The 16,329-nt window shown below is 45.0% G+C and overlaps 1 protein-coding gene and 5 non-coding genes across 6 annotated transcripts; all 6 read right to left on the bottom strand.

Moving 5' to 3' along the window:
* Positions 1 to 6,102: 6,102 nt before the first annotated feature.
* Positions 6,103 to 8,906, bottom strand: LOC311338040 (uncharacterized protein; the record flags this gene model as incomplete). Its single annotated transcript, XM_084488957.1, has 7 exons — positions 6,103 to 6,316; positions 6,571 to 6,698; positions 6,831 to 6,966; positions 7,307 to 7,560; positions 7,726 to 8,006; positions 8,133 to 8,333; positions 8,450 to 8,906. 7 exons carry the CDS (start codon positions 8,904 to 8,906, stop codon positions 6,103 to 6,105), a joined length of 1,671 nt encoding a protein of 556 aa, XP_084345083.1.
* Positions 8,907 to 13,358: 4,452 nt separating this feature from the next.
* Positions 13,359 to 13,431, bottom strand: AC3HAE_007983 (transfer RNA methionine (anticodon CAU)). The gene has a single exon. It is a non-coding gene; the product is annotated as a tRNA-Met (tRNA).
* A 644-nt stretch (positions 13,432 to 14,075) lies between these two features.
* Positions 14,076 to 14,148, bottom strand: AC3HAE_007982 (transfer RNA methionine (anticodon CAU)). Its single transcript has one exon. It is a non-coding gene; the product is annotated as a tRNA-Met (tRNA).
* Positions 14,149 to 14,792: 644 nt separating this feature from the next.
* Positions 14,793 to 14,865, bottom strand: AC3HAE_007981 (transfer RNA methionine (anticodon CAU)). The gene has a single exon. It is a non-coding gene; the product is annotated as a tRNA-Met (tRNA).
* A 645-nt stretch (positions 14,866 to 15,510) lies between these two features.
* Positions 15,511 to 15,583, bottom strand: AC3HAE_007980 (transfer RNA methionine (anticodon CAU)). Its single transcript has one exon. It is a non-coding gene; the product is annotated as a tRNA-Met (tRNA).
* Positions 15,584 to 16,228: 645 nt separating this feature from the next.
* On the bottom strand, positions 16,229 to 16,301 carry AC3HAE_007979 (transfer RNA methionine (anticodon CAU)). The gene has a single exon. It is a non-coding gene; the product is annotated as a tRNA-Met (tRNA).
* Positions 16,302 to 16,329: the final 28 nt, after the last annotated feature.

Below are 16,329 nucleotides of genomic sequence, written 5' to 3'. Positions count from 1 at the left end.
CTGCCTGTGAAGTGCTAGTAACCTCTCCAGGAGGGTGGCCCCATTCCCCGTCCCCGTCTACGACGTCCCCCCTCCTCCCACCTGATGCACCCGCGCCGCTCGGACCAGGGATCTGCGTTCCAGTACCAGGGGCCCGGCCCGTTCCCTTAGGGCTTGAGGGCGCTCCTGGCTGTATTTGCTTTTGTACGCTTCACTATATTTAGCCGCTCCCATATCTATGCCCGTGTCTGTGCCTTTGACTATAGGTCCGGATTTTTTATTATTTTTTTCCCGACGTCTGTCGGGTACGACGGGAACTCGAATGTTATTGTTTATATCGCCGTCCCACTGAATGAGGGCCTACCCTGTATGTTATCCCATGCGTGTGTTTGCTTATTATTATCCATCAGCCATTATACCCCTCGTATCCCTACTGAGTTTAGTCACCTAACGACGGGCTGAGGGGGATCGCCATTTTTCTGCGGTCATGTTAGTCTTAGTATTAGTCGCCTAACGACGGGCTGAGGGGGACCGCCATTTTTCTGCGGCCATGTTAGTCTTGGTGTTCACCATGCCTTTTGAGATTATTTGATGATTTGTTTTTATCCTGCACCGCACTTAGCCACACACATGTAGAGATGATGTTTTGTTAGGGATTAATTTGGCTTGTTATAATGTTTCCCGCCGTTTTGCTTATGTTCACCAGGATAGCGCCCTGCCAGGGCCATTGAATAAACGGGTCGTAAACTAGTATGGGGGTGGTACCGCCCATACTCCCATGTGACTCCCTGGCAGGGGCTAATGAAGGATTTCCCCGCTGCTTGTGTGTTGTTTATTGTTTATTTTGATGTTGCTTGATGTTTTTTGGGATGGTTTGGAGTCAGTTTTGTGGTTGTTTGTTGTTCTCTGGTGTTGTTTGTTGTTTGTTTTGTTGTTGGATGTTATTATTCTGTGTTCATTTTGTTGTTGTTTGATGCTTTTTGAGGTTGTTTGGCGTTGATTTTGATGTTGATTGTTGTTGTTTTTTCTCCCTTAAATCGCATATTTTGGTTTTGCCTTTCCTTTTGTGTAGTTGTGCGGACGGGATGCTCGCATTGTGAGGCCGGGGTGGATGCCACCCCCTAGGAGGGGTGTGTATGGCATACTCATGTCCGATGCATGGGTAGCGTTTCTCCCATGTGGTTCCCCATACACCCGGTCAGGCGAGTTATTAATGTCCCGTGCTCACAGGTTGTTTGTTTTTATGATCGGTTTTGTTGCCTTTCTAGTGTTTTTGCCTGTGCTACACTGCTGCGTCATGCGCTGAGGTCATGACCCCTCGTATCCCTTGTAAGTGAAGTCGCCTGGCGGCGACTTGAGGGGGATATGATGGGAAAAACAGCCCAATGAGCACACCACATGATATGTACGTTATGAACACACCACATGATACGTACATTACGAATATAGTTAACCCGTGTTCTAAACTAACACACACATAACCAGCTATTCTTCAGGTCAAGGCCTGAGCCGGAGGCCGGATGTCCCAACATGGAGAGATGCTAGAGACTCAGACAATGCACCACACATTCGCAAACCCTGGAGCCAGTCTACTGATAACATAGCACCCATAACTCCCAAGATACTCCTTGGGAACCCCTCACACCTGGTCAGAAGGAACAGTGAGCACTCATAAATTGTATCAGTGCCCAGAGGCTCAAGGTCAAGATGAGCACTCAGAGACACACACAAACACCTACCCTAAGCACACACACCTCGTTAGGAGGAAAAACACAGCATAAGACCATACCACACAGATCATCTCACACTCTTCTGAAGCAGAACTTCCACGGAGGCGAAGCTCCAGACGACCTCAGCGCTGATAGGGACTTAGAAATATTCGATCGTTCACACTTTACAAACCTGTATCACTTTTACCACTTTACTTAATAAATCTGAGGCCCTCCTGCTGACAGACTTTATTACCTCTCCGTCTCATTTTCTCTGGTCAAGTAACTAGACAGACTGATTTTCCCAACAGTAGCACTGCAAATATGGCAGGCCACCTGTGGCATCCGGGAAAATTCAACAGAATTGTAAGGCAGTGGGTTTGTGTCCAGCTCCTCTTGTATAGGAACCAAATAAAGGATGTTTTTTCCATTTGTGGATGCAGCTTTAAGCTGCTGGCCAGAGTAACCCTCGGCATCAAGAGGTATTACAGTCAGTCTCCTCTGGCCACTGCCTCCTAAATCAAAAACAGATGTCATTACAATAAGACTCGTGGAGAAGTGGAGAACATCAAATCAGCTGTAGGAATATAGACTCTATCCGTAAAGATTCTGTGATCAGTACCTGTTGCTTTATGAAACATCTAAAGGCTGTATTTTGTTGAAGTTATTCTCCATCAGTGACACAATCTAAAGATATAATTATAAGGCGTTAAGGAGTTATCCAACTGAGTGGTACCGTCAGCAATGGACAAGCTATAAATTGTTATTGTAAGTTGTAATCAGTATTTAAAAACTAAAACCTCTAAATGTTTGCTGTCCTCCGACACAGCGATGACCTTGCGGCCTAACCCTGCACGGGAGAACTCCAATTCTTTCCCCCCCTTCGGTGTCAAACTTGTGGGCCCGGGCAAAGCAAAAACTGTAATTGCAGTGTTTTTGACAGGAGCAGGGCTTGCAGGACTGAAAAACCTCCCCTTTCCTCGTTTCACCTCCCTTGGCTGGAACATCCCAGGAAACTGCCTATAAAGTGTGAGACACAAAACATACACAACACAAGGGAATTATCATTTAATTTCATTCATTAAAAAAAAAAAAAAAATCATAATGGTTACAATTTTTAAGGTTGATAAAAACTTGCAGTTCTAGCCTACCTCTTTACAGACACATTGACTCGAGTGGCCAAGTCTGATACTGTGGCAGTCGGGATAGGGGTGGGGGCAGGGGTAGCTGGGGTGGCATTGGGGGTAGGCCTACCCCTCGCTAGTGCGCCCAGTAATTCAGTGGCCATAGCCTCAATTGTTCTCTGTAATTTAAAAAAGTTGTCATGTTACCATCTCCACTCAAAAAATACACTTATTCTCATCATCATTTAATTAATCATCATTTTTGAAGAGTTGATGACTCTCTGGCTTTGATCCTGAGAGAACAGTTGGTTCGCGTATAGCATTTGTTTACAACTTTGAACCGCTTGGGACTATGGAAGCATATATGAAGTAAAATTCAAATGGCAATGCAATTTGCAATTCAATAAGTCATTACATTATGCAATTGACAATTCATTATGCAATTTAATAATGTAATTTGTAAATACGTTATTCAAAGTGTATTTTAATATGCAAAGTGACAATGAAATCCTCAATAAAATTTGCAAAAGTTATAACAATAAAAATAGAATAACATTTTGTCAAATTTTTTGAGTTCCTTTATTCAAATTGAAAAGCTATAGCGTCCCCGTGATTGCAATGCACTTCGCCACGCTCCGTGTGTTGCAAAATTGAAATGACATTTCAATCCGCAAAACACTTTGCAAATCGTTTTGCAAAACGTTTTGCAAAACGTATCAGCCAATCGGGTCTGGGCGGGAACTACGTCACTTGCTCGTCAGACCAGCTGGTCATCCACACACGTTGCAATTTATTTTCTATGCCAAGCATTGTGCCAGATTTGACTCTTAATAGGTCTATGGTTTGACTGAGTTTATGTAATTATAACTGAAAATGGCGGAAAAGACGGTCTGGCAGCTGCTGCGGGAGGTCGCTACAGCTCTAGAGGAGCAGCGGGATGCAGGGTCCGGAAATTACGAGCAAGTGACGTAGTTCCCGCCTAGACGCGATTGGCTCATTGGTCATTTGAATTTTGCAACACACGGAGCGTGGCGAAGTGCATTGCAATCACGGGGACGCTATAGCTTTTCAATTTGAATAAAGGACCTCAATTGTCACTTTGCATATTAAAATACACTTTGAATAACGTATTTACAAATTACATTATTAAATTGCATAATGAATTGTCAATTGCATAATGTAATGACTTATTGAATTGCAAATTGCAAATTGCATTTCCATTTGAATTGCAAATTGCATTTCCATTTGAATTTTACTACATATATGCTTCCATATGGGACTGTTACCTTGTGAACACATGCTTTTGATGAAGCATTGGAAAATGCTCAAACGGGCGGTCGTGTGGGCTTTGAGTGGTTTTGTACATTCACAAGAACTTGCAGAAATAGAAACAGACCCGGCCTCGAATTGAGACCCCGGCCCCGGCCCAGTAGCTACAAACATATAACTGGAAATAAACAATCTCCCATAAACAACTGCTAACTATCCATACTAATATTGAAACAGAAAATCATTGTTTTAATTTTATTTTCACGGTATAGGTGCTAATGTAATGTAGGGCAAGGAAAAATAGTTGTACTTACAGATACTTACTTGCTTACAGTACTTGGTCGCTGCTCTTCAGCCATGGTTTTACCGCGAATGGTTTTACCGTTTTACCGCCAACTCCGCTTAAGCAGAGTGCAAACCATAGCTACATCAATGCATAGAACAACACTGCCACCTACTGGTTGAGGAGGGCGGGCCATTTGTGAATCACGAGCTGTGGATCTGTGCGGATCTTCGACAAGAATGTCTCAAAAATGCGTAAGTGAGGAAAGAGATGCGTGTGCGTGAGTAATGATCCACAAATGCTGAGTCATACTTCACGAGCAGAATTTTCAGTTTTGCAAATGGCTTTTTGTTTTTACAAATGGAAAATTGTGTATTTACAAAAACACAATATATTTACAAGTATGTAAAAACCAAAATACAAGTTACAAATTATAAATTTGTATTTGTGGATAGCAAAACACGTGTGCAAATCAAAAATATTTGTAGATCACCATCTGTGCGTTTACAGATATTAATGAGACAAATTTAAGCCCATATTAGTGGAGTGCACAATCGCCAAGTTGAGAGAGTGGTTTTCTGTACGTAGACTGCTGCGGGAAACGGTGCTGCGATGCGTGCCATTCCCGCTTACATTGCCCGCACCATCATACCCCCTGCCCAACAATATGGGCAGGAATCGATCTAGACCAGCAACAGCAATAGCCGTGTCAATGCCTCTGCGTTTGAATGATAATGAATGAATGGAACGTTGCATTTTTAATGTTGACACCAAAGTTTTTAGAGAGTGCGCGGCGCGTCAATCACTTAATGAATGAATGAAACGGAATGCAGGAATCAGAGAAAGTCTGCCCTCTTTGCGGCGCAAAGCATGTTTCAGAAATCAGCACATTTGAATAAATGCTATAGGCCTAGTTGTCACACAGACACATGCTATTTTTTATTTTTTTTATATGGAATTATTTCAGGGGAGAAAATGCCGTGAAACAATGTACGCACGTTGCGTTCGGGATTAGGACTGATATAGCATAGGTCGGCCTAGACCAAATCAATTGTGTTTTAATATTTGTAGCATTCATATTAGTCTATTCTTTTCGTAGGCTACTCTGCTGTTGGCCTTGATGGGGAGATATTTTTTTGCTGCCACAAAATATAGTTTAATCCAACAACATTCCTGCGTCTCCCCCTTCTACCGAGCCCATTTCAGCACCGTGTCAGTGGACAGCTACAATCCTACGACGTCGTAAGAGCAGAGCACGCGCGTTCATGTTAAGATGTGTTTCGGGAAACGCTCCCCTAAAATTAACGACGCATCGTGAGATCCATTGTACGATGGATCGTACAAGCATGGATCCATCGTTATCGGGAAACGGGGCCCTGGACCATTTGTGATGATGAAGACAAAGAATACACATTTGATGATTATTGTTATTTATCTATAGTTTGAGTTCAGATAACCCTGCCTTGTGTAGGTATCAAAAGTTGTAGATATTTGAGTGAAATTGTTGCAATAACTAAACTAAATAATAATAATAATAATAATAATAATAATAATAATAATAAGGGGAAGAAGAAAAGAATAAGAAATCACATCCCAGAAACCTCCGAACCAGTTTTATATTTTTATAATATATAGTTAAAACAACAATAACAATAACAATAACAACACAACAGCTCAACCCAATAACTGTAGCTGTTGCTACAGTTAATCACCAGCTCCACCCGGGAAAAGGAAGTTGTCACTTCTTTTTCCCGTACCCTCGTTGTTCCAGCACAGCCCTCCATTCACTGTAGGACTGTGTCTCAGACACTTCACAGTACCAGTTCCCAAAGTATTGCAGGTGTGATGGTGGCTTCTGTTCCTGCTGGCACTTTCTACAAAGGATCACGCCTGTCTTCCTCACGTATTTCCTTGTGAAAGTGCCAGCGTGCTCCCTTGCCTCTTTTTTCTTCCTGTACAGTTGCGTCGTGTAAGGAGCTGATCAACTCCTTACACAACGGAGTTGGGAGGTTGAAGAGCGAGGGTCCAGGCACGGTAGGAAGCTGTGTAGATGGTGAAGTGAAGGGGAGAGAGACGGGTGGAGCTGGTGCTATCATAAGAAGTGGTGGTGCTTGGTGGATGGCCTGAGGTTGCGGTCTCCCCTTGAGCTTCGCCTGCCCAGCAGTGTTTGGTGGCAGAATGAACAGGTGAGGCTCAGCCAGATTGCCAGAATGCAGAGTTGTGGCTTTCTGCAAAGCCACAGGAAGCGTCTCTGGTCCTGCCATGGGTGCATCTGGAGCAGGGACAGCCTGCATCAGAGTATGACGCTCCTGTGACCTGGAACGCCTGCTGAACCTGGGAGAACATAAAACAATCAATATGAATAAACATTTACTTAAGCAATAATACACAAGAGGGTGTGACCAATTGGCATTTGGCATCGTTGGAGACGATGCAGTCTTTTATATGATTGTAGGCACGCGTCACCACCGTGAAGTGCGACACCCTCCTGCCATCACAGCGCACAGCGCCGGGGTAGAGCGCACACAGCCTGATGAATATGGCCTCCACCACCCTGTTACAGTCAGGCCACTGTGCAGGACTGTGAGCTCCAACGAAACACCTGCAAATTACAACAGAATACATCATCGTCATTAATATGAGATTGTTTTCAATGCGTGATCCTTACTCTCTGTGCTATTTCTGTTGTTCAATTTTTCCTTTTTGTTTGTTCTGTTTTTCAGTTATTTCTGTTTGTTTAAATGACTATTGTCTCATGTAATATATGTGTAATATATCTCATATAACATGTATATATGTTGGACGCCAGAAAGATAAGCTGGTCATCAAGGCGTCAGCTAATGGTGATCCTTTAATAAACTAAAGCTGGAGGCGACAGCCAGTTTCAGTTATTTAAAAAGTTTTTATACAATCAAGACCCTGTGTTTGCTTAACAGACATACCTTTTGGTGCTCTCCACACCGGGTGCCACAATTTTCTTAGTGGCCCTGAATCGTCCCTGTTTCAGGCTGGTTTGGTGACGTGGCGGGTAAACGGTCCTCTTTTTGTCATACTCCCCCAACGCCTGCCACAGGGTGATGATCGGGGCGCACTCCTCTCCAGTTAAGGCAAGACGGTGGTCTCTGAGGCCAAACAAAAACTCTGCCAAGTCCTGCACAGCTCCATACCCCTCAATATTGTCAGGTCCAACAGAATCCTAAAATGAAAAATTATTTTAGAACTTTTGATAGCAGCAATGAATACTATTAATCCTATGAGAGCACAGATAACACAACCTAGATTTTTTTACATCATGTGGAATGGACTCTTCAACTGGTGGAAGATCCGCTGACGTCACGGTGCAGGACGCAGGACGTGTCACCGGTGATGGAGGGACCACAGAGGCTGACGTCACGGTGCAGGACGCAGGACGTGTCACCGGTGATGGACGGACCACAGAGGCTGATGACTGTGAGGAGGCAGCAGGTGTTCGTTCTGTCTCGAAGGTGGGGACAGTGATGTCCTGAAACTCCTCAGGTTCAACGTGGCGTTCATCCACCTCTATGGCTAAATCCGTGGTCTCTGACTCCTCAATGGCCAACTTGTAGTCCTGCAGAGCTTTACCGGTTTGATCATAGAGATATTCCACTCCAATAAGCTCACCTTTAAAATATAAAAACACTGACAATTAGATAACATACCAGGATGTTATATAATAACTTATGGTAAATGGTATTTGTAAACTTGAAATTGTAACACAAAAAAACAACAAATCTAATAGTTATCTACCAGTGTATTTTCTTGGCCCGACGTAAGGGATGATCTTCTCGCCGAGAACATCCTCTGCAAGACTGTTAACAGCGTGATGGAGAAGATGGTTGTACGAATGCTGCTGCTCATCAGTTGTCGCTGCCACAGACCGGTCCTCATTCCACCTCGCAAGTCCATCCAAAAGGTAGGCCTGGAAGAAGGTGTCACTTGCCAGTGTACCTGTAAAGTAAATTGATAAATATATATATTAATATATATATATAAATATTAAATGTCTGAGACCATATAAACATTTCCTATATAATAGGTTACATGAACAGCTACAACATATTTACCTGGGATGAATCGGTTCAGGTGCAGGTGAAACGACTCAAGCGATGTTGAACCTCTGGCACAGCGGTAGGTGGGCAGGCGGTGCCCTCCCTTCACTATTGTTCCCGTCTGGGTGTACAGCTGCACACCCGGAGGATCCTGGATGCAGGCCACATGCTTCCACTGGGACATCAGGATCGCACTCATCCGGGCCGAGTTGATCAAAGGGACTCCCAGAGTGTCACGACCCCCATCTCCCTCGTAGGCCTGGATGTGGCTTTCAATCAGAGCCTGGGTCTCCTTGGTCCCGCGGGTGGTTCTCCTGCAATGCAGGGCTAGCTCGCTTCGGCTGATGCAGCGCATCACATCAGCCTCGGACGAATGCTTCCGGTCAGCTCCTAGCTCTGCACGCTTGGCCTCCTTCAGGGCCGTCAGGTCACCCTGGTCCCACATGAATATGCAGTGGCTGAGGCGACTCATGAAGCTTGCGTACAACTGATGAGAGTCAGTAGTGCAACCCACAGCAAACCTCCGCATGAAATGCCATATGTCCAACCGGATGGTCATCTGCTCCCACTCTTCAAACATCCTCCTCAGAAGAGTGTTGCCACAGCAGTCTCGGTCGACATATAGCACTTCGGGAGGAGCCACCCCAGCCTCTCTGTATCTCCTGATGAGGCCTTCGATCATCGGCCCCAGACCAAAACCTTCGCTGGCAGTGAGCACGGACATGATCACCTGTCCATGCTCATTGCCAACATTGGTTGCCCAGGTAGCGGTGCCATAGCTGTGTCCTGCCAGCTTTCGGGCAACCTTTTTAGTGGAGTCCATCTTTAATACGCGACCACACTGTGACGTGATGGTGGCCTTGATTTCCTCCAGCCTTTGGAGGACATCCTGGGCATAAACCTGCATCAGCCACCGATGCTTGGGGACAGTAAGCATGGCAGGTGCAGGTTCAAATGTCACAGGCAGGATCAGGCCCGACGTGACAGCACTGGCAATTCCCTTGCAGGCTGTCAGATACTGGACTGTTTGCTGCAACCAGACCTCAGCATGACACTCCTGCAGCTTCCGCTGGATCTGGCTGCTGCTGTTTCCCAGCCCTCGCTGACGCATCCAACTTGCTACCTCGACATCACATGCAAGTTTAGATGTAAGGATGCAAGGGAACTGCACCCTGTGGCCAATGTCGAGCTGGGAGACGATGCCGTGGCTCCAGCTGATGACCTTCCGCTTGCATCGTCTGCAGGCCAGGTACTCGGATGCAACAAAGTACATCTTCCCCACAGCCACCACCAGCCTGATCTTTTGATGCAGGCCAGCTGAGGTCAGAAGTTCTCTGTTGCAGTCTGGATGCGGACAGGTCAGCTTGACTTGCCACAGCTTTCGTGGCATCCAGAGCAGCAGGGGATGGCCAAAGTAATTTTCCAGCAAAGGAAAATCACTGGTCTTCAGTGGCACCTGTGGAGGATACCACCAAAGTTTGTCCACCCGGCTAAAGTCAAGCTCTGGATGCCCCTGTGGGGTCCACCTGAACAGAGCCTTTGAGATCCACCTCTGGTCCACTTCAGGCAACGTGTGTGTCCAGCCGGATGGAAGACAGACTCGTTGTGCTGGAATTAACAAAAACAAAGAAATAAACACATAAATAAACAAATTCACTTTACTTTATTATCCCTGTAAAGGAAACTTGTTTAAAAAAACAAAACAAAAAACAAACAAAAAGAAATGAAAATGACCAGTACCACTCACAGACCAGCACATTTTGTAATTAGTAATTAATATTGTGTTGTATGTTTTAAATAAGTATAAACGTACGTTTCACATGTGCCTCCTCCAACCTAGTTGCCTCTGTCAGCAGTGCGCTGTCATGCAGCTCAGTGGAATCAGAGGGGTGGGCATGTGTGGGTGAGGGTCCTGTGGCTGCCTCAATGGACACAGTCGGGTGGGTGAGGTTGGGTGACGGCCGTGTGCGTGCCTGGGTCAAAGCTAAATGAAACAAAAAGCAGGATAAACATAATGATTATTGAACAGCAATAAATACTAAACATAAAACAATTGTGTTATATGAATAAATGTTTGCTTACATGGTTTGACTTTGAGGGGGGAAATCATCTTGTTTATGGTCTTTGTCAAGTCCTGGCTTGCCAAAGACTTCCTAACCAAGAGGGAGCGAAGAGAGGAGGTGGATCCCTGCTGGGTGGGGGCGGCGTGCTTGGAGGTGGCAGCGTGCTGGGTTGGGGCAGCGTGCTGGGTGGGGGCAGCGTGCTGGCTGGGGGCAGCGTGCCGGCTGGGGGCAGTGTGCCGGGAGGTGGCAGCGTGCTGGCTGGGGGCAGAGTGCTGGGTGGTGGCAGCGTGCTGGGTGGTGGCAGCGTGCTGGCTGGGGGCAGAGTGCTGGGTGGTGGCAGAGTGCTGGGTGGTGGCAGCGTGCTGGGTGGTGGCAGCGTGCTGGCTGGGGGCAGAGTGCTGGCTGGGGGCAGAGTGCTGGGTGGTGGCAGCGTGCTGGGTGGTGGCAGCGTGCTGGGTGGTGGCAGCGTGCTGGCTGGGGGCAGAGTGCTGGCTGGGGGCAGAGTGCTGGCTGGGGGCAGAGTGCTGGGTGGTGGCAGCGTGCTGGGTGGTGGCAGCGTGCTGGCTGGGGGCAGCGTGCCGGGGTGTTTTGCCAACATATTGCTCTTCCTTCATGGCGATGGCGATTCTGCCAGAAGAAAAGAGCTCCACATACTCCTTAAAACACCTCTTGTTGTCTGCGTGGTCCTGAGAGTCTTTGCTCCCCCCTGTGGGGTCCCTCTTCATCGCCGCCACTAGGTAGGCGGCGTACCCAAGGGCATTTTCAGCCACCCACCTGAATGTCTGCCCGCGAAACACACCAAACTGGATTTCAAAGAAACCCAGCAGGTGTTTCCTGTTTGCTGGGTCTCCATGGTGCAGAATCAAGGCGTTTCTGGCCTTGTCCAGCACAGCCTCTGCGGACAAGGGTCGCATCCATGGCTTCCCTTTGTTCACATCCTTAACCCTATTTGCCTCAATGGTGTCTGTGAGGTTAAGACTGCCATCAGCCCTTCTCCTGAAGCGAGGATCCATCTAGATTAAAAAGTGAAAATATAAAGAAAACAGAAACAGATGTAAATAACACAGCTGTGAAAGATGAGATGGACAAAACATTTGGTAACACATTACTTAAGGCAGCTGTGAATATTATATTACTACCAGTTATATTCAGTCATGATCACCTCGTAATGTTGATTTAATATTCAATCTAATACATATAATGAATTTAATATAATAGGCTAATATGTTTTAAGAATAGTAAACAAGAGAAACAGACCAATATTACGAGTAAAGACTAGGCAGCTCTCCATAGGCTGTGTAAATATATGCTGTGTAACATATATAAGCTATGTAACATGAGCTGTGTAACATATATAGGCCATGTAACGGAAATATGAACTGCGTTATTACTGAGTTACTGCTACTTCACTGTACTAGTTGTTGCTTGGTAGTAACGTTAGGGTAGTGGATGAGGGGGGAGGGGGACCGACCGAGGCCGGAGCCATTTTCTTTATTGTAGTCTGCTAACTTATTATTCATTCATTTACAGTAAACTTATGTGACAGCATGATCAGCTAAACTGAAATGAAATAGTAAGTATTAAGTAATAAGTAAAGTAATTAAGTAAGTAAGTAATAGTACGATTAAGTCGTCACTTTTACTGTAACGTACTGTACTGTTCACCTGTTAGTGACTTAACGTTCATTGCATGACTCGGCTCACTAATGTTCATCAACAGGCATTTGTCGGATACGTTAACGTTAAATTGATTTTAAATCAACATATTATTAGTAGGAAGTCATCGGAAAGCTGTAACATTATAACGGTGAGGAGACCGATAACACTGTCTAACGTTATTTATTACCTAGTCGTTGTTGTTCTGAGCCACAGGTTATTCATCCAACTAAAACCTGTTTATATATATAGATATTTGCCAATTTATTTGTATTGACAATAGCTAGAAAGGATTGACTTACCTCCGAAATTAATGTAAGAAGTGAAGATTTTCGTCATGTCACTTCGGCGAAGTCCGTCTAATTCCAGCCTGCATCCCCAAAGGTGAAGCGGGCGTGGCGCTGATTGGTTCATTCTTGGTGCAATTCTTGGTAGCGATACGAGCGCTGATTGGTCAGAGCGTTGTATTCTTGGTAGATTCTTGGTAGCAGACTGAAATGTGATTGGCTGTCACTACCAAGAATTGACTCGACTTACAGGTGGCAGGGAGCGCCAACGAGGCAACCACATCCACAAAAAAGGCAGCCTTAGACCATTATTTGCACTAAGATCGATATGAAGTATAATGAAAAGAGATGTTTTACATAATCTGTTTCATCAATGCATTTTTACCCTAAAAAGAAGTCCTCTTGAATATGATGTCGTCAAATGTGTAGGATTTATTGGCACCTAGCGTTGGGACTGCAGAATGCAACCGACTGAATACTCCATCCTCCCCGCTCCCTTTTCAACGACGTCGGAGATGCAACCATATCCTGTACTGGCCTGTAAGGGGCCATTATGGAAAACATAAATGAGGTCTTCGTCCACCACGGCATCGCTTAGGAGAGAGTCAAAGGATGAGGTTCGGGCTACTAAAGAAACACGGCATGCTAAGGTTTAATAAAAATCGATGTTTTACACGTTATGTTAAATCAATACGAAAAATGTCAATCCTATTGTAAAAAATTAGGAATTTCATGTTTTCTGGCTGTCAAGTCATTTCTGGCAAGATGCCACAAGATTCTCACATGAAACACTTTACATCATGCAGTTGGCCTGGAACCCAAGTTTGTTGAAACGGGGCACCGGAATCGGATTTGGTAATCGAGGCCAACCACAAACGTTGTTTACAAAGCGTGATCCTTTTTAGCCTCTAAAATTCAGTGCCCCGTGTGAGGCTCGAACTCACGACCTTCAGATTATGAGACTGTCGCGCTGCCTACTGCGCCAACGAGGCAACCACATCCACAAAAAAGGCAGCCTTAGACCATTATTTGCACTAAGATCGATATGAAGTATAATGAAAAGAGATGTTTTACATAATCTGTTTCATCAATGCATTTTTACCCTAAAAAGAAGTCCTCTTGAATATGATGTCGTCAAATGTGTAGGATTTATTGGCACCTAGCGTTGGGCCTGCAGAATGCAACCGACTGAATACTCCATCCTCCCCGCTCCCTTTTCAACCACGTCGGAGATGCAACCATATCCTGTACTGGCCTGTAAGGGGCCATTATGGAAAACATAAATGAGGTCTTCGTCCACCACGGCATCGCTTAGGAGAGAGTCAAAGGATGAGGTTCGGGCTACTAAAGAAACACGGCATGCTAAGGTTTAATAAAAATCGATGTTTTACACGTTATGTTAAATTAATATGAAAAATGTCAATCCTATTGTAAAAAATTAGGAATTTCGTGTTTTCTGGCTGTCAAGTCATTTCTGGCAAGATGCCACAAGATTCTCACATGAAACACTTTACATCATGCAGTTGGCCTGGAACCCAAGTTTGTTGAAACGGGGCACCGGAATCGGATTTGGTAATCGAGGCCAACCACAAACGTTGTTTACAAAGCGTGATCCTTTTTAGCCTCTAAAAAGCTGTGCCCCGTGTGAGGCTCGAACTCACGACCTTCAGATTATGAGACTGACGCGCTGCCTACTGCGCCAACGAGGCAACAACATCCACAAAAAAGGCAGCCTTAGACCATTATTTGCACTAAGATCGATATGAAGTATAATGAAAAGAGATGTTTTACATAATCTGTTTCATCAATGCATTTTTACCCTAAAAAGAAGTCCTCTTGAATATGATGTCGTCAAATGTGTAGGATTTATTGGCACCTAGCGTTGGGACTGCAGAATGCAACCGACTGAATACTCCATCCTCCCCGCTCCCTTTTCAACGACGTCGGAGATGCAACCAAATCCTGTACTGGCCTGTAAGGGGCCATTATGGAAAACATAAATGAGGTCTTCGTCCACCACGGCATCGCTTAGGAGAGAGTCAAAGGATGAGGTTCGGGCTACTAAAGAAACACGGCATGCTAAGGTTTAATAAAAATCGATGTTTTACACGTTATGTTAAATTAATACGAAAAATGTCAATCCTATTGTAAAAAATTAGGAATTTCGTGTTTTCTGGCTGTCAAGTCATTTCTGGCAAGATGCCACAAGATTCTCACATGAAACACTTTACATCATGCAGTTGGCCTGGAACCCAAGTTTGTTGAAACGGGGCACCGGAATCGGATTTGGTAATCGAGGCCAACCACAAACGTTGTTTACAAAGCGTGATCCTTTTTAGCCTCTAAAAATCTGTGCCCCGTGTGAGGCTCGAACTCACGACCTTCAGATTATGAGACTGACGCGCTGCCTACTGCGCCAACGAGGCAAACAACAACCTCGGTAGAGTCAGCCTTAGACCATTATTTGCACTAAGATCGATATGAAGTATAATGAAAAGAGATGTTTTACATAATCTGTTTCATCAATGCATTTTTACCCTAAAAAGAAGTCCTCTTGAATATGATGTCGTCAAATGTGTAGGATTTATTGGCACCTAGCGTTGGGCCTGCAGAATGCAACCGACTGAATACTCCATCCTCCCCGCTCCCTTTTCAACGACGTCGGAGATGCAACCATATCCTGTACTGGCCTGTAAGGGGCCATTATGGAAAACATAAATGAGGTCTTCGTCCACCACGGCATCGCTTAGGAGAGAGTCAAAGGATGAGGTTCGGGCTACTAAAGAAACACGGCATGCTAAGGTTTAATAAAAATCGATGTTTTACACGTTATGTTAAATTAATACGAAAAATGTCAATCCTATTGTAAAAAATTAGGAATTTCGTGTTTTCTGGCTGTCAAGTCATTTCTGGCAAGATGCCACAAGATTCTCACATGAAACACTTTACATCATGCAGTTGGCCTGGAACCCAAGTTTCTTGAAACGGGGCACCGGAATCGGATTTGGTGATCGAGGCTAACCACAAACGTTGTTTACAAAGCGTGATCCTTTTTAGCCTCTAAAATTCTGTGCCCCGTGTGAGGCTCGAACTCACGACCTTCAGATTATGAGACTGACGCGCTGCCTACTGCGCCAACAAGGCAAACAACAACATCTGTAGAGTCAGCCTTAGACCATTATTTGCACTAAGATCGATATGAAGTATAATGAAAAGAGATGTTTTACATAATCTGTTTCATCAATGCATTTTTACCCTAAAAAGAAGTCCTCTTGAATATGATCTCGTCAAATGTGTAGGATTTATTGGCACCTAGCGTTGGGACTGCAGAATGCAACCGACTGAATACTCCATCCTCCCCGCTCCCTTTTCAACCACGTCGGAGATGCAACCATATCCTGTACTGGCCTGTAAGGGGCCATTATGGAAAACATAAATGAGGTCTTTGTCCACCACGGCATCGCTTAGGAGAGAGTCAAAGGATGAGGTTCGGGCTACTAAAGAAACACGGCATGCTAAGGTTTAATAAAAATCGATGTTTTACACGTTATGTTAAATCAATACGAAAAATGTCAATCCTATTGTACACAATTAGGAATTTCGTGTTTTCTGGCTGTCAAGTCATTTCTGGCAAGATGCCACAAGATTCTCACATGAAACACTTTACATCATGCAGTTGGCCTGGAACCCAAGTTTGTTGAAACGGGGCACCGGAATCGGATTTGGTAATCGAGGCCAACCACAAACGTTGTTTACAAAGCGTGATCCTTTTTAGCCTCTAAAAATCTGTGCCCCGTGTGAGGCTCGAACTCACGACCTTCAGATTATGAGACTGACGCGCTGCCTACTGCGCCAACGAGGCAACCACATCCACAAAAAAGGCAGCCTTA

Source organism: Micromesistius poutassou (genome assembly GCF_964030765.1).
Source record: "Micromesistius poutassou genome assembly, contig: SUPER_1_unloc_1, whole genome shotgun sequence".
Taxonomy (NCBI): Eukaryota; Metazoa; Chordata; class Actinopteri; order Gadiformes; family Gadidae; genus Micromesistius; species Micromesistius poutassou.
Note: the sequence above shows the minus strand (reverse complement) of the source record. Positions and strands in the feature narration are given on the sequence as shown.